Below are 24,617 nucleotides of genomic sequence, written 5' to 3' on the forward strand. Positions count from 1 at the left end.
TTTTGCAGATCCTGTCCCTGACTCCCCAAACTCTGAAGCCATCTAGACCAGCTGGGGGTCAGTGGGCAGTTGTGGCTGAGCCTGGGGCAGGTGGATTCAGGCCAGGGCTGGCCCTCTGAAAGGCTGGCCTTGTTGACCTCAGCCCTGGTTTTCTCTCATACTGCTCTGAGCCCAGACCCTCAACTCCTCTGGATGCTACCTAAAAGAAGAGAGAAAATGCTGGATCACTCAGCCCCTGTCCCAAGGATATTGGGATGCTGGGATCCCACTCCAGAGACCTGAAACTCACCAGCAACAGATTCCAAATGACCTACAATCCTAAGAGGCCCCACAATTTCCAGCCCTGCACTCAGCCTCTCTCCCCAGGACATGAGCCATGGAAACTGGCAGCATCGATGGGACAAGATGGGCACCAAGAAGACTCCCACTGCCACCCCTCCTAGGCATAAGACACAGGACAAGATGTGGAGAGACCCCCTCCCCACTGTGGTCCACCTGGCTTCCTGATTTTGCCTGAGGCTGCTTATCTGGGAGACTCAGTCTTGGCACCATGGGGGCCTGGGGCTGGGCCGGCCAGCTCCGTCATTGGAGCCTTCCCGACGCTTCCTACCAACAACCTGTCTTGAGGAGCTCTCAGTAGGTTAAGCAAATCCGGGTCTCCCACTGCCTGTATTCTGGTCCCCAATGTTCAGTGGCCAGAGGTCCTGAAATGGGAAGTACACACTGCGGCACTGGCATCTTGGGCAATGCGAGGCCAGCGTTGCGCCATCCACCACAGGTGGGGGGGGGAGTGGGCGGTGCCTGCCGGGAAAGTGAGAGGAGGAGTTCCTTCTTTCCCCACCCCCACCCCCTACCCCCATGAGTCAGCATCGTCAATAGAAAGGTGACCACATGATGCATTGTCCAAACTGGTACACTTTTGAGTGTGAAAAGGAGGTGCTATCCAAAGTACATCTGGGCGACAGGTGCCAACAGGGACATATGGTGACCCTATAAATGGACTGTAGGAATGATGGGTTTAAATCCCCACTGTGCTACTGAAGTGCCTTTAGCCTTGGGAAACCTCCTTGGCCCCTCTCCCAGCCTGGGTCTTCCGTTTCATACCATCTGTGCCGAGTCTTCCCCTCAGAGAGGCCCAGTGGGCTGGGAGGCGCCTGCACCATGTACATACATGGGTTCGCTCTGCTCTGGGCTCCCACCTCTGCTGCAGGGCATGGCCCAGATCTGTTTTCATACACACATACAAGGGAAGCCCTTTGTGGAATTGCGATTACAGGATTTTAAACCACAGGAGAGAAGTACGGTGTCTTTATCCTCTGGGGTAGAAACAGGGAAGGCAGTGCCCAAGATGGGTCAGGGGCAAGTCTGAGTTGGGCAAATCTCCCTCCAGTGGGACAGGAGACCCCAGGACTTCTGAGGGGACAGTTTCTCTTGGGCCTTTGTCTCCCAGCAGCCTCTGCTGCACTGGGCCTGGGAGCGGAGAGCCAGGACTTCCGGCCCAGTGGGCAGGGAGAAGTCCGCCCAATCACCTCCAGGAAAAATGGGAGCTCTAGGATGGGGTGGTTTTACTCTGTCCTATAGGGTCGCCGTGAGTCAGAATCGACTGGACAGCAAGGGTTTGGTTTGGGTTTTTAGGCTCTGGGCCAGTAGAGAGCCACTTGGCCCTGGGAGGCTCCCCAGGGAGCCCCACCCTGACACACAGCCCTGCTTTCCAGCCCACTTGTCAGGCCTGAGGGCATAGGCCGGTCTGGATGTCCTGGCTATGCCTGGGGCTGTGCTTGGGGCTACAGGTCCTTGGGGAGAAGGTGAGCCCAGGCCCTGTGATGGGATGGACAAGTCGCCAGAATACTAAAACCCTGGCTCCTGCCTTGTCCCTAGGGGTCCCCTGTTCTACCCCATCTGCCACCATGGATGCTTAGTGCCGGTCGCCACAGAAAGAGGGTGCTGTTCTTACCGCTCCTGGGGGCCCACGGGGCAGGGGTGGGTAGCATGACACCTGCTCCCTGGAGGGACAGGCTGCTCTGGGGTCAAAGGACAAGCCAACAGAAGAGACTCCCTGTCTCCAAGCGCAGAGAAAGTTCTTCCTGCCCCTCCGGGAGGCTGGCCAGACCCCGGCCTTCAGCTTCTGCCCTCAAGGCAGAGACGACTTCTAAGAATTTGGCTGCCAGACCCCAGGCCTGGCTGCTGCTGTGCAGTGAGAGGGAGGGAGGAGCCCCGAGAAGAACAGCTACCACACTTCCTCTGGAGCTTCCTCCTGGCCTTGCACGCTGCTCTTCTCTGGACTCTTACTAGCGAAGCCAGCTCAACTTCGCGGTTTCCTGTTTTCAGCAAAATTTACTGAGCTCTGGGCTCCCTCTTCATCCATTCCCATGGGCCCCGCCCTCAGCGGCTGTCCCAGGGCCCTTCCTGCTGATGCCAGGACAGGCTGGGGTGCTGCAGCAGTCTGGATGTGGGGGCACCAGCCCTGGTGGCTGTCCCTATGGCCCAGCTCAGCACCTGTGGTTGGGTGTATGGAGCAGAGTAGGGAGCAGAGCCAGGGCACTTCCCAGGAGGCTAGGGGGAGCCTTGGGGCCTCGAGGAGGTTTGCAGGGTGGGACTACTGGATTCATGGCACTGCCTGAGTCCCTGGGAGGGAAATTTGTGCTTTTAGGAACTAGTTTATTGTTAGGCGATAAATCAGGAATTGTTGCTGCTGTTAGTTGCCGAGTAGAATCCGGCTCATTGCAACCCCATGTGTTACAGAGTAGAACTGCTCCATAGGGTTTTCTTGGCTGTAATCTTAATGGAAGCAGATTGCCAGGCCTTTCTTCTGCAGTGCTTCTGGATGGGTTCGAACCACCAACCTTTAGGTTAGTCATCAAGCACAAACCAGTTACACCATCCAGTCAGGAATTACCCATCTCCTGACATTCACATTTAATAACTATCTCCAGCTTTTATTCCCCCCAGGGAGAGGAGAAGGAAATGGGATTTGAGGCACCGTTATGAAAGATTTGAGGATACGGCGGGGGCTGCTTGACACTCCCTGAAAATGCACCATGGAGGTCACCGATAGTCCCACTGAGTGGGCAAGGGGCACTGGGTGGAACCTCAGCCCTGGGGCTGCCCTCGTGCCTGGTAGCAGCTCAGGGCTTCGGGCAGAGAGGCTGGCGGCATCACCTTCTGCAGGGAGTGCTCCGTGGTGGGGGGACTTGGGAAGATGGGGGAGGTGAAACGGGCTTGCAGAGTTTCTGCTCCCACCCTCTCACCTGGGCACTGTAGCCATATTGGGCTTGACACTGCCCTGTGCAAGAGGCCTTCCTGGGCATCAGCTGGAGCACTCCAGGCCTGGCCTGATTGTGCTGGGGGCTGGGGTCAGATTTGCTCAGGGAACCCAAAGGGAATTGCAGTGGGTAGAGAGAGGAACTGGGATTGCCAGCCAGGTTGCTGGCCGCAAAGGCCTCTTGAAAAATAGACAGTCACGACCCAGTTGAGTGTCTGTCGGAGAGCAGCGACTGTCAGGCCCAATCGCTGTGCCTTCACTACTCTGCACTGTTGCTTCTCCCTCCTGCATAGACACTTTGTCTCCCCAACTCCTCTGTGAACCCCAGGAGGGCTGGGTCCAGTAACTCCTATCCACGGAGCTGGTTGCAGAACTGGTCACTGATACACAGCAACTGGGTAATGGGCTGAACCAGGATGCCAGGGTTCTGTTGTATCGATCACTCACAATTGGCAAGGCCACGTCTGGCTTTCCACCAGCTCTAGTTCTAGCAGCTTGGCCTGGCCCTGGGGGATCTCCTCATCAGCACTAATGCCCTGAGCCTGTGCAGGCCAGAGGGCAGAGGGTTGAGTTTGTTTAGCAACTCTGATCTATTGGTAGGGGTTCTTGGAATATGTGTTGAGAGGGATTTTGAGGTATCAATATGGCTTAGTGAGAAAGTGCTGAGATCAGCTAGCAATGTCTGCCTTGGGCACAGGAGAGGGAAGTGTTAGTATGTGTGTCGTATCTTTGCCTTTCCTGTTACAATACTCTATGCTTTTCAAAACACTTTCACTTGTGTTATTTCTTGTTTGTTCATCCCTCCACCTCTATTTCCCAACAAACCCCAGGAAGCTTTATTGCTCCATTTAATGCAAGAAGGGAGCCCTGGTGGTGCAGTGGTTAAGCTCTACAGCTGCTAACCAAAAGGTCAGCAGTTCGAATCCACCAGCTGCTCCTTGGAAACCCTATGGGGCAGTTATGCTCTGTCCTATAGGGTTGCTATGAGTTGGAATCAACTGAATGGCAGTGGGTTTGGTTTTTGGTTTTGGTTTAATGCAAGAGGAAACTGAGGTCCCAAAAGGGTTGTGTCTTATCACATGTTAAATGAGTGGTGAGGCTGAGGCTAATGGGCTAAAATCCAGGTCTCCTGCTTCCCAGGCCATTGCTCCTTCCTCTTCATTGAATTGAATGTCCTTGTAGGCCAGGGCCTGGCTTGGCCTTCACTGTGGACTTGCCTATAGGACATACCAGGGCCCTGGGAGATGAACCTGTCATGCTCATGGCTCCACCCCACTTGAACCAGAATGTTCCTGTCTGTGCTCTGCCTGACCTGGCTGGGGCCTTCAGGGGGTCCAAAAGACCCTGCTGCTGATGTGGTGGGCTCCTTACACATCAGCTCCTGCCACCCCCCCTTTCTATCTAACAACCCTGAAGCCACAGGACTCCTGGTGGGTGTGGTGGCTCACGCACCCCACTTGCTTGCAGCAGGAGAAGCTTGTGGGAACCGGCAGAAGATGGGGAAGGGAGAAGCTCTCTGCTGATGGCTGGGCACAGCCCCAGGGTCTCTCAGAGGAATTGAGCCAGTTGCATTCATAGTATCTGAGCAGCTGCAGAACATTCATCATGAAGCAGGCCTAAGGACAGGGTCTGGATTTATTCATCCTGGTCCAGAGAAGGCTGGCCTAACTGGTATGTAGCACAGGGAAGGGGTCAAGCTAGGGTTTCCTGAGCTGAAGCCAGGGGAGCAGGCTTCACAAGCAGCAGCAATGTTCAAGTTTAATAAACAGAAGAGCCCTTGGCCCTAAAGATGTGAAGTGAGCTGCCAAGAGCAGTGTCCCCAGCTCACAGACTATCATGGGGCTGCTGCTGAGGACTCTTATACCAGAAGAGGGTGGTGGGAGATTTTCTGTCCTCCTGACTGGACAGGGGACTTCTGCAGGTACCCCCTGTCTGAGAAGTCAGGATTTATTATCTAGGATAATTGTATAACCTGCTCACGTGATTCACGTGGCAGGGAGGCTGCTGTTGGGCCTCCTCCCTCCCCACACCCACCAAGGTGCCTTTGAGGCTGGGGCTCAGCCCCCGACCTCCCAGTTAGTTGCCTTCCGTCCTTCCTTTCTGGGTCCAGCCCTTCCTCTTGCAGGGGCCTTCCTGGCAGTCACTTAGACTACCCCCCATGCCTGGCCTCCATGCCCATGGCCTGGAGCTAGCCAGAGGGCCGAGGCTGTAAATGACTTCCTGGGCAGTACACCATTGTGTGACAGGCTGGGGGCTGGCCCGGATGCCGCTTGTAGCACAGCTGTTCCGAGCTGAGACCTGGGTGGAGCTGGCCCAGGCTGTTTACAGGAATGCCCAGCTCTCAGGGAAACGGAGGGAGGTGGGGATAGGGAAGAAGGTAGAGATGGGGGAGGGCTCAGAAGTAGGATTCTCTAGGCTTTTGGGAGGCTATTGGTAGCCGAATCCCAGGGCCCCTGCTTAGGAAGTTGCATCCTTTAAGATATGGACATGAATGATGCCTCCTTCCCTGAAGACCTTCCCTGACTCCTTGGTCTGTTGGCTGGAGGAGCAGAGCTATGTGGCCCAGCTGCCCTTGCACCCTAGCTGATAGCCAGCCAGCCCGCAGAAGCACAGCCACCCAGCTGACATGCAGCTCTAGTTCTAGCAACTTTGCCTGGCCCTGGCAGGATCTTCTCAAAAGCAATAATGCCCTGAGCTTGAGCAGGCCAGAGGGCAGAGGGAGCCCAGCTGAGGCCAGAAGAACTACCCAGCTAAGCCAGCCTCTAAGTTTTGTTTGGTTTGTAATGCAGCATTACTGTGGCAATAGATAGTTGATACAATCCTCTTCCTCTTCCCCCTGGTTTACCAAGTACTTCCATAAACATGATCTAATTTGATCCCTCAAACAATGTCTATGAAGTAAATACTATTATCTATTTTACAGATGACAAAACCGATATTCCAAGAGGTTTTGGCTTGCTCATGATCATGCAGCCAGGTCACAGTGGGCTCAGTGCTTCTGACTCCAAATTCCTGCTCTCAATTTGCAAACTATTCTCACCCTCCATTCAGTTCCTACTCCATCACTCATCACCTCCAGACAGTCTCACTATCCAGCCCCTCAGGCCCCCACCTCCTTCTCCAACCTTGCAAACTTGGAACATTATCTTGAGTAATGGCTGGAGCTATAGCAGCTATTTTACAACCATGAGACATTAGCTCTGACGTCATTGGGCATGAAACCAACATTCATAATTCTCTCCAGAATTTTTACGTAAGAAAGATAGATACATTCTGATTTATTTATGACTCCGTAGTGAAATTTCTGTTACCTGCAGCCAAATGCATCTTTAAATGTTATTGGAAGGATGACCAGGAGGCATGATTCATCCTGAAGCAAGCATGAGGCTGGACCACGGGACCCATCAAGCTCCTTCCAACCCTGATGTGTTGTGACAGCATGTCACACCAACAGGACTCAAAGGAAGAGGGCCAGAGGGCACCTTTGCTATTTTGGCACAAGGGTGCCGTATTGGACTGTGTGGCCCCAAGGGCACACAGCTTGGCAAGTGGAGTGTGGGCTGGACTTCAGCTCCTACTTGCTTCCTTGGGTAGACCCTGATGTACAGGGCTCAACCTGTGCCATCACATGGAGCTGCTCTGTGAGAGCAAAGAGCACTAAATAGAAGCTCCAAGTGGCTGTGGACTTGGAAGAAATAGACTCCAGCTTTGCACACAACAGGCAATCCATAAATACTGTGGGCTGATGGATTAAATACATAATGAAGGAGTTTTCAAGGATGCTCCCCACTGCATGGAGTTCCATGTCCACCCATCTTGACTCTCCTTGCACGGAGGCAGAGGTGCCCCTCGTCCACCCCCTCCCTCCCTGTGGCTACCCCCCATGGCTCACCGACAGGGTAGGGGTACCCTCGTCCTCCACTGTGACCACGAGGTGGTAGAAGCTCTGGTGCTCGCGGTCTGGAGGGGCGGGCCGTGTGGTGATCTCGCCACTGATTCGGTCCATGCGGAAGGTCATGTCCTCGTTGCCCTCGGTGATGTAGTAGGACAAGATGCTGTTGAGCCCAATGTCATGGTCGGTGGCTCTCACTTGCACCACAGTGGTGCCCCCACCCACGTTCTGGGAGGAGAACAGGAAAGTGGTCATTCTGAATTTAAGGTCTTTGGGGCAAAGTCTAGCACACATACCTACTCCTGGTAGCACAATGGCTTAAGCTGGACCTCTAAAAAGCCTGGTTTTGTCTACTTGGGGACAATGAGATGATAACAATGAAGATGATGGTGGCAAACAGTTTGTGGGCACCTACTTTGTGCTGGATCCTGCATTAGTTCAGTGCATCCTCTCTACAACCCTACCAGTTAGATGCTGGTGTTATCCCTATTGCAGATGGGAAAATTGAGGCACAGGGAAGTAATACGTGCAAGTCCACACATCCAGGCATGGAAAAACCAGGATTTGAATTGAGGGAGTCTGGTCTGAGAGCTAGACTCTAAACCCCTATGCCACCCTGACTTAACGAACGTCCAACCTGGCATGATACCCAGCAGTGCTCCTGGAGTGTCTCAATCTTAGCACTGAATAATCAACACATTGCTTTTTTTCCCATATATTTTAAATATTGTGAAAAACGCATACTCCCACAAATATAAAATATGTTACATAAATGCATAAAGCAACCGTCTCCCATGTGATTTTTGAACCCTCTTTTTCTTCTTTTCTATTTTTACTGGCTTCTTCCCCACTCTCCAACCCCAGCCCCAGCCCCAGAAACTGGGGCCCAGTGACATTTAGTGTAAGGAGTCATTTACTTGATTTGATTCTTTCAAAGTTTCTTTGCTTCTAATTTTACAGTATTTTTCCTCTCCCCAACCCCCAGGGTTTTTGTTTTTTTTTTTTGGGGGGGGGGTGGGTGATTTGTGGTTTGCTTGCTTCTTTGTTTTTGTTATTCTGTAGGTTTCCTTGCTTTTTAATTAGAAACTCTCCTGTACTTTAGTACAACTTGTCTTCCTTTTCCCTGCCCTTTTAAAAAATTTTTTTTATTGTGCTTTAGGTGAAAGTTTACAGTGCAAATTAGTTCCTCATTCAAAAATTTATACACAAGTGGTTTTGTAACATTGGTTGCAATCCCCACAATGTGTCAGCACTCTCCCCCTTTCCACCCCAGGTTCTCCTTGTCCAGTTTTCCTGTCCCTTCCTGCCTTCTCGTCTTTGATTTTGGACAAGTGTTGCCCATTTGGTCTTGTATACTTGATGGAGCTAAGAAGCACATTCCTCACGTGTGTCACTGTTTGTTTTATAGGTCTCTCTAATCTTTAGCTGAAAAGTGGAATTCAGGAGTAGCTTCAGTTCTGAGTTAGCAGGGTGTCCAGAGGCCATACTCTTGGTAGTTCCTCCAGTCACTGTCAGACCGGTAAGTCTGGTCTTTTTTTGTGAATTTGAATTTTGTTCTACATTTTTCTCCCATTCTCTCTAGGACCTTCTATTGTAAGCCCTGTCAGAGTGGTCGGTGGTGGTAGCTGGGCACCATCTAGGTCTTCTGGGCTCAGGCTGGTGGAGGCTGTGGTTCATGTCCTTTGGACTAATATTTTCCTTATGTTTTTGGATTCTTTCATTTTCCTTTGCTCTGGACGAATGGGACCAATAGATGTCTCTTAGATGGCTGCTTGCAAGCTTTTAAGACCCCAGACACTACTCACCAAAGTAGGATGTAGAACATTTTCTTTATGAACTGTGATGCCAGTTGACCTACATGTCCCCCGAGACTATGGTCCCCAGTCCTCAGCCTCAGTAACTCAGTCCCTCATGGTGTTTGCATGTGTCTAGGAAGCTTCTGTGACTTTGTCTTGGTCAAATTGTGCTGACTTCCCCTAAATTGTATGTTGTCTTTCCCTTCACCCAAGTTTATGCTTGTCTACTATCTAGTTAGTGATTTCCCCTCCCCACCACCTCCCTACCTTGTAACCATCAAAGATTGTTTTTATCTGTGTGTAAACCTTTACTTGAGTTTTTATAATAGCGGTCTCATATAATATTTGTCCTTTTGTGATTGACTTATTTCACTTAGCATAATGCCTTCCAGATTCATCCATGTTGTGAGATATTTCTCGGATTCATCATTGTTCTTTATTGCTGCATAGTATTCCATTGTGTGTATGTACTATAATTTGTTTATCCATTCATCTGTTGATGGGCACTTAGGTTGTATCCATCTTTTTGCTATTGTGAATAATGCTGCAATAAACATGGGTGTACATATGTCTATTAGCGTGATGGCTCTTATTTCTCTAGGATATATTCATAGTAGGGGGATTGCTGGATTGTATGGTATTTCTATTTGTAGCTTTTTAAGGAGGCACCATATTGTTTTCCATAGTGGTTGTACCATTTTGCATTCTCAACAGCATTGCATAAGAGTTCCAATCTCCCCACAACCTCTCCAACATTTGTTATTTTCTGTTTTTTTTTATTAGTGCCAATAATGTCAGGGTAAGATGGTATCTCATTGTAGTTTTGATTTGCATTTGTGGTTAAGTGCTATGGCTGCTAACCAAAAGGTCAGCAGTTTGAATCCACCAGCCATACCTTGGAAACCCTATGGGGCAGTTCTACCATGTCCTATAGAGTTGCTGTGAGTTGGAATCAACTCAACAGCAATGGGTTTAATAGCAAATGATTGTGGGCATTTCATAATGTGGCTGTTAGCCATCTGAATGTCTTCTTTGATGAAGTGTCTGTTCATATCCTTTGCCCATTTTTTAATTGGATTATCTTTTTGTTGTTGAGGTGTTGAATATTCTATAGATTTTAGGGATTAGACCTTTGTTGGATATGTCAGAGTCAAAAACTTTTTCTCAGTCTGTAGGTTCTCTTTTTACCCTTTTGTTGCAGTCTTTTGATGAGCATAAGTGTTTAATTTTTAGGAGCTCCCAGTTATCTAGTTTATCTTCTGGTGTTTGTGCATTGTTAGTTACAGTTTGCATTCTCTTTATGTCATGTATTAGGGCCCCTGGTGTTGTCTCTATTTTTTCTTCCATGATCTTTATCGTTTTAAGTTTTATATTTAGGTCTTTGATCCATTTTGAGTTAGTTTTTGTGTATGGTGTGAGGTATGGGTCCTGTTTCATTTTTTTACAAATGGGTATCTAGTTTTGTCAGCACTATTTGTTAAAAAGACTGTCTTTTCCCCATTTAATGGACTTTGGTCCTTTGACAAAGATCAGCTGACCATAGGTGAATGGATTTACATCTGGGTTCTCCATTCTGTTCCATTTGTCTATGTGTCTGTCATTGTACCAGTACCAGGCTGTTTTGACTACTGTGGCTGTATAGTAGATTCTGAGATCAGGTATGTGAGGCCTGCTACTTTGTTCTTTCTCCTCAAAGCTCTGCTTATCCTAGGCATCTTTCCTTTCCATATAAAGTTGGTGATTAGTTTTTCCATGTTATTAAAGAATGCTGTTGGTATTTGGATCAGGATTGCATTATATCTGTAGATTGCTTTGTTTAGAATTGGCACTTTCACAATGTTGAGTCTTCCTATCCATGACCACGGTATGTTTTTCCATTTATGTAGGTCTCTGGTTTCTTGCAGTTGTGTTTTGTGGTTTTCTTTGTATATGTCTTTTATGTACCTGGTTAGATTTATTCCTAAGTATTTTATCATTTTAGGGGCTATTATAAATGGTATTGTTTTCCTGATTTCGTTTTCGAAGTTCTCTTTGTTGGTGTATAGGAATCCAACTGATTTTTGCATGTTGATTTTGTATCCTGATACTCTGCTGAATCTTTCTATTAGTTCTAGTAGTTTTCTTGTGAAACATTTAGGGTTATCTATGTATAGGAACATATCACCTGGGAATAGGGACAATTTTAGTTCTTCCTTTCCAAAGTAGATGTCTTTTATTTCTTTTTCTTACCTTATTGCTCTAGCTAGGGCTTCCAGCATGATGTTAAATAGGAGTGATGATAAAGAGCATCCTTGTCTTGTTCCCATTCTCAAGGGAATGCTTTCAGCCTCTCTCCATTGAGAATGATGTTGGCTGTTGTTTATTATGTTGAGGAATTTCCCTTCTTTCTATTCCTATTTTATTGAGAGTTTTTTTTTTTTTTTTTTTTTTAATCAGGAATGGGTGTTGGACTTCATCAAATGCTTTTTCTGCGTCAATTGAGATGATCATGTGATTATTTTCTTTTGCGCTATTTACGTGGTGGATTACATTGACTGATTTTCTAATGTTGAACCATCTTTGCATGCCTGGTATGAATCCTACTTGGTCATGATGTATTATTTTTTTGATATGATGCTGAATTCTATTGGTTAGAATTTTGTTGAGCACTTTTGCATCTATATTCATCAGAGATATTGGTCTGCAATTTTCTTTTTTTGTGATCTTTTGCCTGGCTTTGGTATCAGGGTTATGCTGGCTCCATAGAATGAATTCAGGAGTATTCCCTCTTTTCTATGCTCTGAAAGAGCTTGAGTAATACTGGTGTGGGCTGTTCTCTGAATGTTTGGTAGAATTCTTCAATGAAGCTGTCTGGGTCAGGGCTTTCTATTTGTTGTTTTGTTTTTGTTTTTTTAAATTACCTCTTCAATCTCTTTCCTTGTTATGAATCTATTCAGATTTTCTATTTCAGTTTATGCTACTTTAGGTAGGTAGTGTTTCTAGAAACTTGGACATTTCCTCTAGGTTCTCAAATTTGTTGGAGTATAATTTTTCATAGTACTCTGTTATGATTATTTTTATTTTCAGTTGGGTCTGTTGTAATATACCCCATCTCATTTCTTACTTGGGTTATTTGCTTCCTCTCCTGTTTTTCTTTTGTCAGTTTGGCCAATTGTCGATTTTGTTGATCTTTTCAAAGAAACAACTTTTGGTCTTGTTGATTCTTTCTATTGTTTTTCTGTTCTCTGTTTCATTTATTTTTGCTTTAGTCTTTATTACTTCCTTTCTTCTGGTGCCTGTGGCTTCTCTTGCTGTTCTCTATTTGTTTGAGTTGTAGGGCTAATGTCTTGATTTTGGCCCATTCTTCTTTTTTGCTATAAATTGACCTCTGAGCACTGCCTTTGCTGTGTCCCAAAGATTTTGTTATGATGTGTTTTCATTCTCATTTGACTCTAGGAATTTTGTGATTCCCTCTTTGATCTCTTGTATTACCTAGTTGTTGGGTGTTATTCAGTTTCCATGTATTGAAGTTTTTCCCTTGCTCTTCTTGTTATTGATTTCTACTTTTATAACACTGTGTTCAGAGAGAATGCTTTGTATTAGTTCAATGTTTTGGATTTTATTGAGGGTTGCTTTGTGGCCTAAAATGTGGTCTATTTTGGAGAATGTTCCACGTGCATTGGAAAAGAATGTATACATTGCTGCTGTTGGGTAAAGTATACATGTCTATGAGGTCAAGTTGGTTGACTGTGGCCTTTAGATTTTCTGTGTCTTTGCTGAGTTTCTTTCTAGATGTTCTATCCTTTACTGAGAGTGGTGTGTTGAAATCTCCTACTATTATTATGGAACTGTCTGTTTCTCTTTTCAGTGTTGTTAGAGTTTGTTTTATGTGTTCTGGAGCCTTGTCATTGGGTGCATAGATATTTATGAAGATTATGTCTTCTTGGTGGATTGTCCCTTTAATCATTATATAATGTCCTTCCTTGTTTTTTTATGGTGGATTTTGTCTTAAGTCTATTTTATCTGAGATTAATATTGCCACTCCTGCTCTTTTTTGGTTGTTTGCTTGATATATTTTTTCCATCCTTTCATTTTTAATATATTTATTTCTTTTTGTCTAAGGTGTGTCTCTTGTAGACAGCATATTGATGGATCTTATTTTTTTGTATCCATTCTGTTACTCTCTGTTTCTTTATGGGTGCACTTAACGCATTTACATTCAGTGTGATTCTTGATAGGTATGAGTTTATTTTTGTCATATTGTGCTTTTTTTTTGGTGGTGCTGACATTTTCTTTGTTTCTCTTACTTTCGTTTACTGAGTTCCTTTTGTTTGTGGATTTTCTTTTTCTTTCATCATTATAGATTTTGTGTTTACTGAGTCTTTATGTTTTTCTTCTTTTATATTTTGATGAGTAGTTTTGTTAACTTTCTTTGTGGTTACCTTGAAATTTACCCTTATCTTTCTAAGTCTGAACCAGTCTTTTATTACTTGACACCACCTTGACTTCCTCTCCATTTGAAAGTTCTATACCTACACCATTTATTCCCCCTTTTATTGTTTTGATGTTGTCGTCATTTACATACTGATGTCTTTGTTTCCTTGTTTTAAGTCTTTTAGCTTTGTTTTATTATTGAGAGTTTTTTACTTCAGTTGGTATCTGGCTGTTGCTGTCCTGTATCCTAGACTCCAGTTGTTGTCTAATACTGTTGGTTCTCTAACTGAAGGACTCCCTTTAATATTTCTTGTAAATTTGGTTTGGTTTTTATGAATTCTCTTAATTTCTGTTTATCGCAAATGCCCTAATTTCACCATCATATTTGAGAGAAAGTTTTGTAGGATATTATTCTTGGTTAGCAGTTTTTATCTTTCAAGGCTTTATATATGTCATCCCATTGCCTTTTTGCCTGCATAGTTTCTGCCAAGTAATCAGAGCTTAGTCGTATCGTTTCCCCTTTGTAAGTGACTTTTCATTTTTCTCAAGCTGCTCTCAGGATTCTTTCTTTGTCTTTGGTTTTGGCAAGTGTGATTATGATATGTCTTGGTGACTCTTTTGGGGTCTAGCCTATATGGGGTTCATTCAGCTTCTTGGATTGTCAGCTTTTCATCTCACGATATTGAGGAAGTTTTCTGCCAGCAAAGCTTCAACAATCTTCTCTGTGTTTCCATTTTCTCTCCCTGTTCTGGAATTCCGATCACACACAGATTTTTGCTCTTGATTATGTCCCACATAATTCTTAGGTTTTCTTCACTCTTTTCTCTGATTTTTCCTCAAAGTGGAGTCCATGGATTTGTCTTCAGTCTGACTGATTCTGTCTTCTATTGTTTCAAATTTGCTCCTAAAACCTTCTATTGAGTTGTCCATTTCTGAAATTTCATTGTTTATGTTTTGGATTTCTAGTTGCTGTTTTTGTATGATTTCTAATTTTTTATTTATTTTGACATTTTGTTCTTGTATTATTTTCCTGAATTCTTCTATTGCTTTCTCTGTATTTTCCTTAATTTTGGCTATGTTTTCATTAATTTTGTCTGTATTTTCCATCATTTTGTCTATTTTTCTCTTGGTTTTGTCTGTGTTTTCTTTGATCTCTTTCCTAATCTCTTGGAGAGTCCTAAATATTAGTCTTTTGAATTCCATATCAGGTAGTTACAACGCCTTTTATTCTACTGGGAGGTTATCTGACTCTTTCGGTCACTTGCTGGAGCCATCTTGTCCTGCTTTTTTATATGTTTTGATATTGTCTGCTGTCTCTGAGATGTTAAAGTATTATTTTCTTTATTTATTGATTGTATGTTCATTTGTTTTTTCCTGCTTTTTTTATTTGTTTTTGTATGTCAGGGCGGACGAGCCCAGTGTGCTTTGCTGCTTGCTCCTCTATGAGCATGATGGCTCTCACCATCTTATCTGGGTGGGCACGGCAGCACCAGGCAGGGTGAGCCTGCTTCACTATACATTGATTTGGCAAGCTGGTTGAGAGTGGACTGGGTGGGCGTTGTGTGCCTCCTGATGTTGGTCTAGTGGTATGGGAGTGTTCACAGCCTCTCAGCAGATGGGTGGGGGTGTCAGACAGGGAGTGGTATGGGCTCACTTCCCACTGTTCAGCAGCTGGTTGAATGGTGGGAGGGAAGGGGCAGTGGGGACCTGGTGCAGTAGCTGGCCTGAGTGCCAGGGGCACTCTAGCCGCGGTGGTGTGGCAGGGGTGGCAGAAACATGAGGGGAGGTGGCATACGGGGCTAGGTGGGAGAGAGAAAGAACATAAAAGAAAGAGAATGAAAGAAAAAAAAAAAGAAAGGCCAGTGTGGTGGGAGCTGGTGGGTGGGGATGGGGTGGACCCAGGGCAGCGGCAGGCCAGTGCACTGGTGGCATTCTGTTTGTGATGGTGCTGCAGGGGCTGGTGAGAAGGGAGGGCTAGATGGGAGGGAGAAAGAAAAATAAGGAAGGAAAAGAATGGTGGTTCAGTGGAGGCCAGTGAGTGAGGACAGAGCAGACCCAGGGGCTGGTGGGAAGGGAGGGGAGGTGGCTTACCAGGCTAGGTGGCAGGGAAAAAGAAAAGGAAAAGAAAGAAAAAAAAGGTGGCATGGCAGGAGCTAGTGAGCTAGTAGGTGGGGGTGGGGGAGACTCAGGGTGGTGGCAAGCTAGTGACTCTCTAGCTTCAGCAGCATGGTTGGGGCTGGCAGGAACGGGATGGAGGTGGTGTATGCGGCAGAAGGGTGAGGAGTGGGAAAGCATGTTTCTCTGGTTACTGTTGGGGGCTCTGTGAAGTTGCCTTCCCATACTCCTGGTCTGGTGTTATTGCTGTCCGTTTTTCAAGATGGTGATGCTGTGTTGTTAGTTGGCAGGGGATCTCCACTCCATATCTCTACTTCTTCTCTGTTTTCTGTCAGTTTCTTCTTCCATTTGGTGTTTGATCTTTATCCCATCATTTGATGCTCAGGTTTCCAGCATTGACGATTGTATCTGTTTTACTTAGCTTTTTGGGTCTTTGCTGCAGGGGGACAACATGCTGTGTCTGTCTAGGGTGCCACATTGGCTCCGCCTTTCCTGCTTTGTTTTTTAAAGGGGATCTCCAAAGGTAGACCTCAGTTCTCTGTTGTTTCTATCAAGTCAATTCCAACTCATGGTGATCCCATAGGTGGCGCAAACAGTTTGTGCTTGATTGCTAACCTAAAGGTTTGTGGTTCAAACCCATCCAGTGGCTCCACGGCAGAAAAGGCCTGGCTATCTGCTTCCCTTAAAGATTAAAGCTAAGAAAACCCTATGGACAGTTCTACTCTGTAACACATGGAGTTGCCATGAGTTCCCTGTTAGATGAAAGAAAACTCTGTTTTTTCTTTCCTCTCTGCTCCTCTTCTCCCCTACCACACAAAGACACTGAGTTCCAGGACCCAGACTAGGCACGGGGATATCATCATGAATGAGTCAGCCACAGTCCCCATCTCCAAGACCTGAGAGTCTAGTGGAGGATGCTGACATTTAAACAGGGGCTTAGTGAACCTGTGGGCTTCAAGGTCAACTCACGCCCACTGACCACCCTCGCTGTCTGGTGGGAGCTGCCCTCACCTCGTTCACGCTAACATTGTATCCAAAGGGACTCTCGATCACCGGAGGGTTGTCATTGATGTCCAGGATGGTCACCTGCAGGATGTGGTCCTTCTTCTGTGGAGGGATGCCACGGTCAGAAGCCATGATCTGCGAGGAGGAAGGATGACTGGAGTCAGGACTAAGGGGAGGTGGGGAGGACCAGGAATGGGTAGCCCAAGGGCTGTCTGCTTGGCAGACAGGACTTGGGAGCACGGATAGACTTGCTTGCCCATCCCTGACCCTGGGCGGCCTGGCTTCCACCTTCTCTCCCTCCCGCCTGCAAAAAATCCCTACCCAACCCTTGTCTGACTTGGGACCCTGGTTTGGAATCTGACTCCAACATGCCCAAGTCGTTACCTTCTGATCCTGACCATGTTCTGGGCTGTGCCAGCCCCTGACCATGACCCTGGGCCTTTGCCCTGAGCTGGGACTCCTGCCTTTTGTTTCAAAAGCCTCTTCTCCATGCACTCAGATCTGGTCTCTGGCAAATAGGGGAAGAGCCTGGAACAATCTTCTCAGCAAGGACCGGTGTCCTAACCATAGCCTGAGCCTATTCCTGTGAGCCTCGATGCTTCCCAGATGCCTGTGGGGCAGTAGTAAGTGCTCCAGCAGCTCAGCCCCCTTCAGGAGTGCCACCCTAGGGCCCCTGACCCCTCAGGAGACATGCCAGCCACAGCAATTCAGCTGTAATGATGGCCCTCGTGACTGCTCACACCTGCACTTGCGTCTTGCCTCACAGAGTAAGGGCCAGTAGGGGCTCTTCTGCCCATTGCACAGGTGGGGAAACTGAGGCACCGTCAGGGTGAATAACTTGCCCAAGGCCACATTGAGTTTGTGGAATAGGGCTCTCTCAGCTCTGCCAGGCTTTCTCTCCTGGCTCTTATCTCAGAGGGGCAGTCACTTCAGCTGCTTCCTGCTCTGAGTCCCAATATCCCTCCTAAGATGACCTCTCCTGGGTTGGCCTCACTCATGCTCTCAGCCCTGAGGGGTGCAGGCTGCCCCCATGTCACTTTGTGACAGCAGAGAAGCTGCTGATGGTGTGCTGATGGGCCAAGCCCTCCCCTGGATGGTCAGCATAGACCTCCCAGCCCAAGAATGTACCTTGAGGATGTAGTGGTCCAGCTCTTCTCTGTCCAGGGGCCTGGCCACAAACACTTCGCCAATGGAGTCATTGGTGGTAATGATCTCAAAGGCTCCAGCGATGTTGCCAGAAGCCAGGGAGAAGACCACCTGTTGGGGAGGAGAGAGGGTAAGGGAATGAGGAAGTAGGGAGGGGAGGTGGCCAGGCTAGGCCAAGGGGGGCTGCGTGGTCCCTGCTGCCCACTTGGGACCTCTGCTCAGCATGGGCACTTGAGAATAGAGTGTTTTATGCAGAAGTGGTTTATGTCCCTCAAACTGGGGGACAGTGTAGGGTCTGTGGCAGGTTTGTAGGCCTCGGAACGGTCAGCACACTGGTCTAGGGGCCAGGAGGGCTGGGTGTGAGCCCCACCACACTGATGTTTTCCCAGGACCTATGGGAAAAATACTAACAATCTAGAGCACCTGCTGTGAGCCAGGCACGTGCTGGGGGTGCTACACGGTTCTATCTGGTTTGCAATGACCCTGTCCAAGAGGAACTATTACCTTCAGTTCAGAGAGAGGAGGCTCAGGACCGTTCAACAAGTGGCCAAGGTAACACAACTTGTAAGTGTCAAAGAGAATGAGGATTTGAACCCAGATACTTCACCTGGAGTTATGGGGCATCAAGAGGCATGAGGAAGAAGGAGCGCGTCATCACAGGGAGCTGGGGCTGTGTGGGGAAGATTGACCTCAGGATTGGCACATGGGTGTGAGACACCATATGGGTGATAAGAGTCACGTAGGAGCTTAACCCTCTTGCTGTCACCTCGCTGAACTGTGGCCAACCTTTAGGCTCTGTGTCCATGTGGCCCAGGCCAGGCCAACAGCCTGCACAATGCTTTGAGGCTGCTCTGCCTCCTTTCCTGCCTGCAGAATGGGGTGTGTGCAGGGCAGTCCTGCTCAGGGACAGGGGCAGACCTGGATGATCCTCCCCTTCTGCCTGGGGACACAGGCATGGCTTCGATGACTCCCCTCCAGCTAAGGAGTGGTGGGAGACCCCCTACTCACAGGGAAGAGCTAGGCTATTTCACTTGGTGCCTACCTGCCCGTTGCTGCCAGCGTCGGGGTCCTGGGCCTTGACCGTGGCCACGTGCCGGCCCACGGGGCAGTCCTCAGGCACACTGATCACTGAGTCGGAGGTGAAGTCAAACTGGGGGCTGTTGTCATTCTCGTCCAGCACAGTGATGTAGACCTAGGGGGAGGGTCATGCTCAGAAACCCCTGCCTCCTTCCCCTCCTTGGACCTAAACACAGGGGTCCTACTGAGTGTCCAGTGGAGACCAGACCCCTAATTGGCTCTGGAGTTTCAGCAAGCTTTCAGAGCTGACCTGGGCCAACCCCTGACTTTACAAAGGCAACCCGGAGCCCATTTCTCCTAGCCGCAAAGGTGCAAGAGTTGGGTTAGGGAGGGCTGCACCCAAATGCTGGGGGCCAGGAGACCAAAAGGAGAGGCCTGGTGGGAAGAGTCGGCCTGTGACTCATCACGATCCCATGCACAAAAGAACAAAATGCTGCCTGGTCCTGTGCCATCCCCATGATAGGCTACAGCTCAGACCATGTGATGGGAGGGTTTTCACTGGCTGATTTTTCAGAAGTAGATCACCAGGTCTTTCTTCCTAGTCTGTCTTAGTCTGGAAGCTCTGCTTCAAAACCTGTTCAGCATCATAGCAACACGCATGCCTCCACTGACAGACAGGTGGTGACTGTGCATGAGGTGCATTGGCCGGGAATTGAACGTGGGTCTCCCGCATGGAAGGTGAAAAGTCTACCACTGAATTAGCCAGCAATAAAAATTAAAGAAGAAAATTAAGTGTAGGTCAGCTAAAACACATCTTGCTGACAGATATTGCCTGAAGACTTCCTTATTTGCATCCTCCGGATTAAAGGAAAGGAATTAGGGCTCAGAAACAGGAGTGGGGCTGGCAGTTGGACCGGTGGGGAAAGGGCAGATGGGGAAGGGATGGGAGTTTCCAACAATCAGATGAAACTGGGATTAGGAAAATTGTGTGCAAAGGGCACATTGTTTTGTGTCTGTGGTGCAAGTTTCTCCTGCCAAGGCTGCACAGCAAGTAGGAAGAGAAGGCCCCGCTGTGTGGAAGCCTCCAGCCCATGATGGCCACAGAGCTGGAACCACAAGGGCCCCTTACGTTCACTGATGAGGAGATGGAGTGGGGGCTCAGGTTTTAGGATTTCCAGGACAGGGCTCTTCCCACTGCTCCGCCCTGGCCAGACCTGTCCTCTCCTTACCCGGGGCCTAGGGTTCTGGGGCTCCCCACTTGCACAGGATCCCCTGGGAATCCTGCTGATACCCTCCACACTGCACAGGCAATTCTACTTCATCCTGTCTGTTATCAGGTTTTACTTCTTCTCAGGTCTGGCCACACTCCCCATATCTGGAGGCCACTGGCAGAACCAGAGAGGGCCGAGCCCAGGCTTTACAGTGGGATCAACTCCACCACTTACTAGCTGTGTGACTTTGGACAAAGTTACTCAACATCTTTGATTTTCCATTTCCTCACTGAAAGAAGAAGCAAGGCCACCTACCTTCCTAGCATGCTGGAAGGAATAAACGAGCAAACAAAAAGTTATGGGGTTGCACGTAGTAGGTCCCTGGCCCCCTTTTCTCAATCTCATTAACCAAGGCCTTGGCTCTGCCCATCTGTCATGAATTTTGGTCAAGGAGTTCTGTGAAGTCCCTGAGCCCTAGTCTGCACACCTGTGAAATGGCAGCACTAATGCTTACTGCACTGTTCTCAGGGCAAAAACAAACAAGGCTCCCCTGGGATTTGAACCCTCCCAAGCTCCCTACCTCTGGTCAAGGCCTTGTTAGACTCACCTTGCTTCCTCTTACCAAAGTGCCTCAGTACATGCTGTTCTCTTTGTCTGGAATGCCCTTCCCTCTTTGCTGCATTAACTCCTATGCATCCTGTGGATCTCAGCTTGAGTCACCTCCTCAGGGAAGCCCGCTTTGATTTCCCTACCTAGATGACATCTTATTATAGGGTCTTTCTTACAGTATACATTTATTGGTGTGATCATTTGATCACTATCTTTCCCCTACTATATCTTAAAGGAGCCCTGGTGGCGCAAACAGTTAAGTGCTCAGCTGCTAACTGAAAGGTTGGCGGCTCAAACTCACCCAGGGCTCTGCAGAAGAAAGACCTGGCAATCTGCTTCCATAAAGATTATGGCCAAGAAAACTCTGTGGGAAAGTTCTACTCTGTCACATGGGGTCACTATGAATCAGAATTGACTTGATGGCACCTAACAACAACAAGTATATCAAGCTCATGAAGGCAGGGACTGTGTCTGATTTTGGTTTCCCATTTTACCCGGGAGCCCAGCCCAGTGCCTGGCACACACTAGGTGCTCCTTCCATGATTACTCTGATAATGATGATGATTGTGAGGTTGGGGTGAGTGGGCTGTCGGACCTCCCACTCAGGGGGAGCCAGCCTCAGTGAGTTAAGAGGGAGGACCGGTGCCAAGGTCTACAGGAATTAGATATGATCTGTGTCCCCACCTGGGCCTTGTGGTCCAAATCTCCTTCCCCACCCCTGAGGGCCGAAGGGTGTTACTCAAGAGCTCTGACGGCAGAGCCCAGGCCTGCCCCTTCCTGTCTGCCTCCCCCCGCCCCCGCCGGTCCCAGGGCCTGCAGGGGCTGCTGGGCAGGGGAGGAGTCAGCTGTAGGTGAGCTGTGGTTTGGGGGTTCCAGCCCAGCCTTGCAGAGGAAATGCCACATTTAAAAGGTTCCCAAGCCTGCCTCCACCCTGGCACGGTTTAAGGTGTTTGAAGCTAAGCAGGCTGGTGTATCTGGGGCACTGACCCCGGGAGCCTCTGAGAGGAAGCCAGGGCAGAGTAAATAGGGGGTTGAGTCCTATTTTCTGGAAAAGGGTGGGGCGAGTGGAAGTATTGGGGCCAGAGCACCGGAGGTATTCTGAAGCACCCTGGCCAGCCCACACAGAGGAAGTGGGCCCCCCAGCCGCAGAAGGGGCTCCAGCAGCCCCGTGGAGCACCCTACCATCCCCACTGCCTATTGGGCACAACCTGGGCCCGACTCCCAGAGTCCTCATGGCAACTGAGGACCGAAGGCAACTAGGCCCATTTTATAGACAAGGACATTGAGGCAGGGTAAGCGGGCACCACTTAACCTCTCTGAGCCTCAGGGCCTCCAGCGGGGAAGGCCAGATAACAGACGATGGCCCTTGTCCTGGGAGCCTTGGTTGGGAGCTGCAGGACACAGGGCTCCTGCCCACTGTTCACTGTTCTGCTCCCTAGCTGCCCTCTGGGACCTCTCAATATGTTCACTGCTGCTCGTAGGCTCACTCACCCCCAGGCTGGCCCCATGGGTGGAGGGGTTCTGTGCCTTTGGGTTCAGCCAAGCCACAACCAGGGCCATCGGAGCTGTGCACCTCCAAAGAGCCGTGGAGCCGAGGACCCCAAGCAGCTGTGTTTGGTTCTTACCTCGGACATTGGTTGGCTTCTGTCCCTTTAGACTGATGTGAAAGGGACTCAGCAGGGGTTAAGATGTGGCCATAACTAATACTGATGATGCGCTGGATGCCCCGCGTGGGCACACAGGCAGTCTACTGATGATGTGTGACCTGACTCACTGGTGCCCAAGTGGAACGGGTAGTCAAATGTTCCGATTATCACCTCAGGATCCCACCCCCAGTGGGCCTGTCTCACATGTCTACCCAAGTCAACCCCCAGCTTGAGGTCCATCTGTCTGCCTCTCCCCACCTCCCCCCTGCTTCATTCTGGGCCCTCCCCTCTCCCCAGCCACCTCATCGACACCTCAGCCCTTAGTGGCTCTCCCTTGTGGCATACACTTATTGGTGTGATCATCTGATCAATGTCTTTCCCCCATTATATCTATGCTCCCAGCATGGGACCTTCCCTTGCTTTTACTGTCCCCTTCTTTGGGTTCATGACCTCAGATCTCTCAAGAGCAGCAACTCACCAGGCTCAGAGCTGCCCTTCCCTGAGCACCTGCCCACGTCCTGGCACCGTGCGCCCCACTTCAAGTGCCCTTTAGTATAACACAGTCCTTATACCCACCCTCCAAGAGAGGGAGGGTATCCCCTGCACAGATGCACCCTAAGGCATGGGGACAGAGCATGCTCTCATCACAGCCCTCCTCCAGGGAGGAGTTTACAGAGGGCTTTCCTATCCATCTTCATCACATCCTCCAAGGAAGGCAGGGTTGCTGGGATGATCCTTATTTTAGACCCACCGAAGGGGAAAGCACAGAGAGGGTAAGCAACTTGCCTGCATCACACAGCCAGTGAGAAGTAGAGCTAAGATGAAGCCTCAGTGTTCCTTCCATTGTGTGTTCCAGCTATACCTATATTAGCACACCCCCTGACCCAGGTCCCCAGGGAGGGCTGGGAAGGACACAGAGGACTAGCCTGGACACGAGGGCAGGGCTGGACATAGGGAACGTGCTGGAGAAAGGCCTGGGCTCAGGGCATGAGAGTGGCTGGACCGGGGAGGCCAGGAAAGGTTCTGAGCCAGGACTCACTGCAGGCCTGTCCATGTGCCCTCTGTCTGGGGGAGGCAGGAAGCTCCAGTGCCACGCAGGGCCCGAGTCAGCACTGGCCATGGCCAAGGGCTCAGGGCAGAAAACCAGTCCATAGGCTACTTACCTTCTGCAGGCAGAGACGGCAGGAGGGCAAGGGACAGAAAAGACAAAGATGCAGATGATTAGCCATCTATGCTCTGTGAAGGATGTCACCCCCGCCTGTCTCAGGTCTCCTCCCCAGCCCAGGCTGCCCAGGAAGGTATGCATGGCCACCCACAGCATACTCCCCTGGGCTACGGGTGTGGAAAAGGGGCCTGCGATTCTGGAGCAACTCTGCCCTTGGCCCTCACATGTTGGCCTGGGCTTTCAAGACTCATGCCTGCTTCCTGGCCACGTATTGTTGGGTGGCTGGTGAAGATGTGGGTTTGGGGTGTCTTGGGGCTATGATGGACTGCACCTGTGGGGCTCTCACCCAGAGACCCACTCACCGCGGTGGAGTCCACCTTGGGGCCGCCGTCATCCGCCACCACCGTCAAGGTGTAGAAGTCGCCCTTCTCCCTGTCCACCAGGCCCTTGACTGTAATCACGCCCTGCAGGGAGGGGCCAGATGGGGCAAGTGATGACATCACACTCACCAGGGCCCCAAGCACTCCCATGCTCCAGCTAGTCCTTGAACATCCTTCCGTTCTCCCACCTCCACACACTCCCTCTGCCCGGCATAACTTCCCCAGGAAGCTTCGTGGGTTGAAATCCGACTTCTCTCTCAAATTCCTCTCAGACACCACCTCTTCCATGAAGGCTTCCTGTTCCCCAGCCAGGTCTGATAGCTGTCTTATTTGGGCCCCAGAAGCACTCTGTAGTAGTTCTTTTCACATCTTTACTTGCAGTGCTCTGATCTGTATCCTTGATTATTCCCACTTCCTCTCCTAGCCTGAGAACTCTTTGAGGGCCAGAAAGGGTCTTGTTCATCTTTGTGTTCCCAATATCCCACAGGACATGGCCTGGCACATTGTATTATTTCATAGCTTGCCTATTTCCAAAGGATTTGAAAGGGATTCTGATAAAAGACACACGAAAGCAAAGATGGAGGAGTAAAGACAGGCAGTAGATAGGGGTGGAAGGTGGTGAGATAGCTGCACCAGAAACCTAGCTAAGAGTAGCTATTGCAGTGAAGCATGAAATTTATATCTGAGCTTCCTAACAGCCAAGGTAAAAAGGGAAATATGATGGCTTACATAGTTTTCATTGTCAAGTAACAAGAAAGATACCAGGTTGCTTAGGTACAGAACTTCATCCTAGCACTAAATATTAAAAGGGATGTATTACAGGGGTTTATCTCAAGCACACTTTATAACAAAGAGGACAGTGCTGTGTATATAGCAGGAGCTTGATAAGTGTTGGTTAGATTTAAAGGAATTGAGCTCCTTGTCCCCAGGGAGAGCCTTTGCTGTACCTGCCCCCTCAGC

General features: G+C 48.9%; 1 protein-coding gene across 2 annotated transcripts in view; it reads left to right on the forward strand.

Moving 5' to 3' along the window:
• The window catches only part of VSIR (V-set immunoregulatory receptor), a 34,867-nt gene extending 26,923 nt beyond the window's left edge, over nucleotides 1-7,944 (forward strand). For both annotated transcript variants that reach the window (XM_023737711.1, XM_023737712.1), the window contains exon 7: nucleotides 9-7,944. In XM_023737711.1, coding sequence (XP_023593479.1) covers nucleotides 9-46 — 38 coding nt within the window. In that variant the 3' untranslated portion in view covers nucleotides 47-7,944. The remainder of the gene's footprint in view (nucleotides 1-8) is intronic.
• Nucleotides 7,945-24,617: the final 16,673 nt, after the last annotated feature.

The sequence above is a fragment of the Trichechus manatus genome, unplaced genomic scaffold, assembly GCF_000243295.1.
Source record: "Trichechus manatus latirostris isolate Lorelei unplaced genomic scaffold, TriManLat1.0 scaffold00106, whole genome shotgun sequence".
Lineage (NCBI taxonomy): Eukaryota > Metazoa > Chordata > Mammalia > Sirenia > Trichechidae > Trichechus > Trichechus manatus.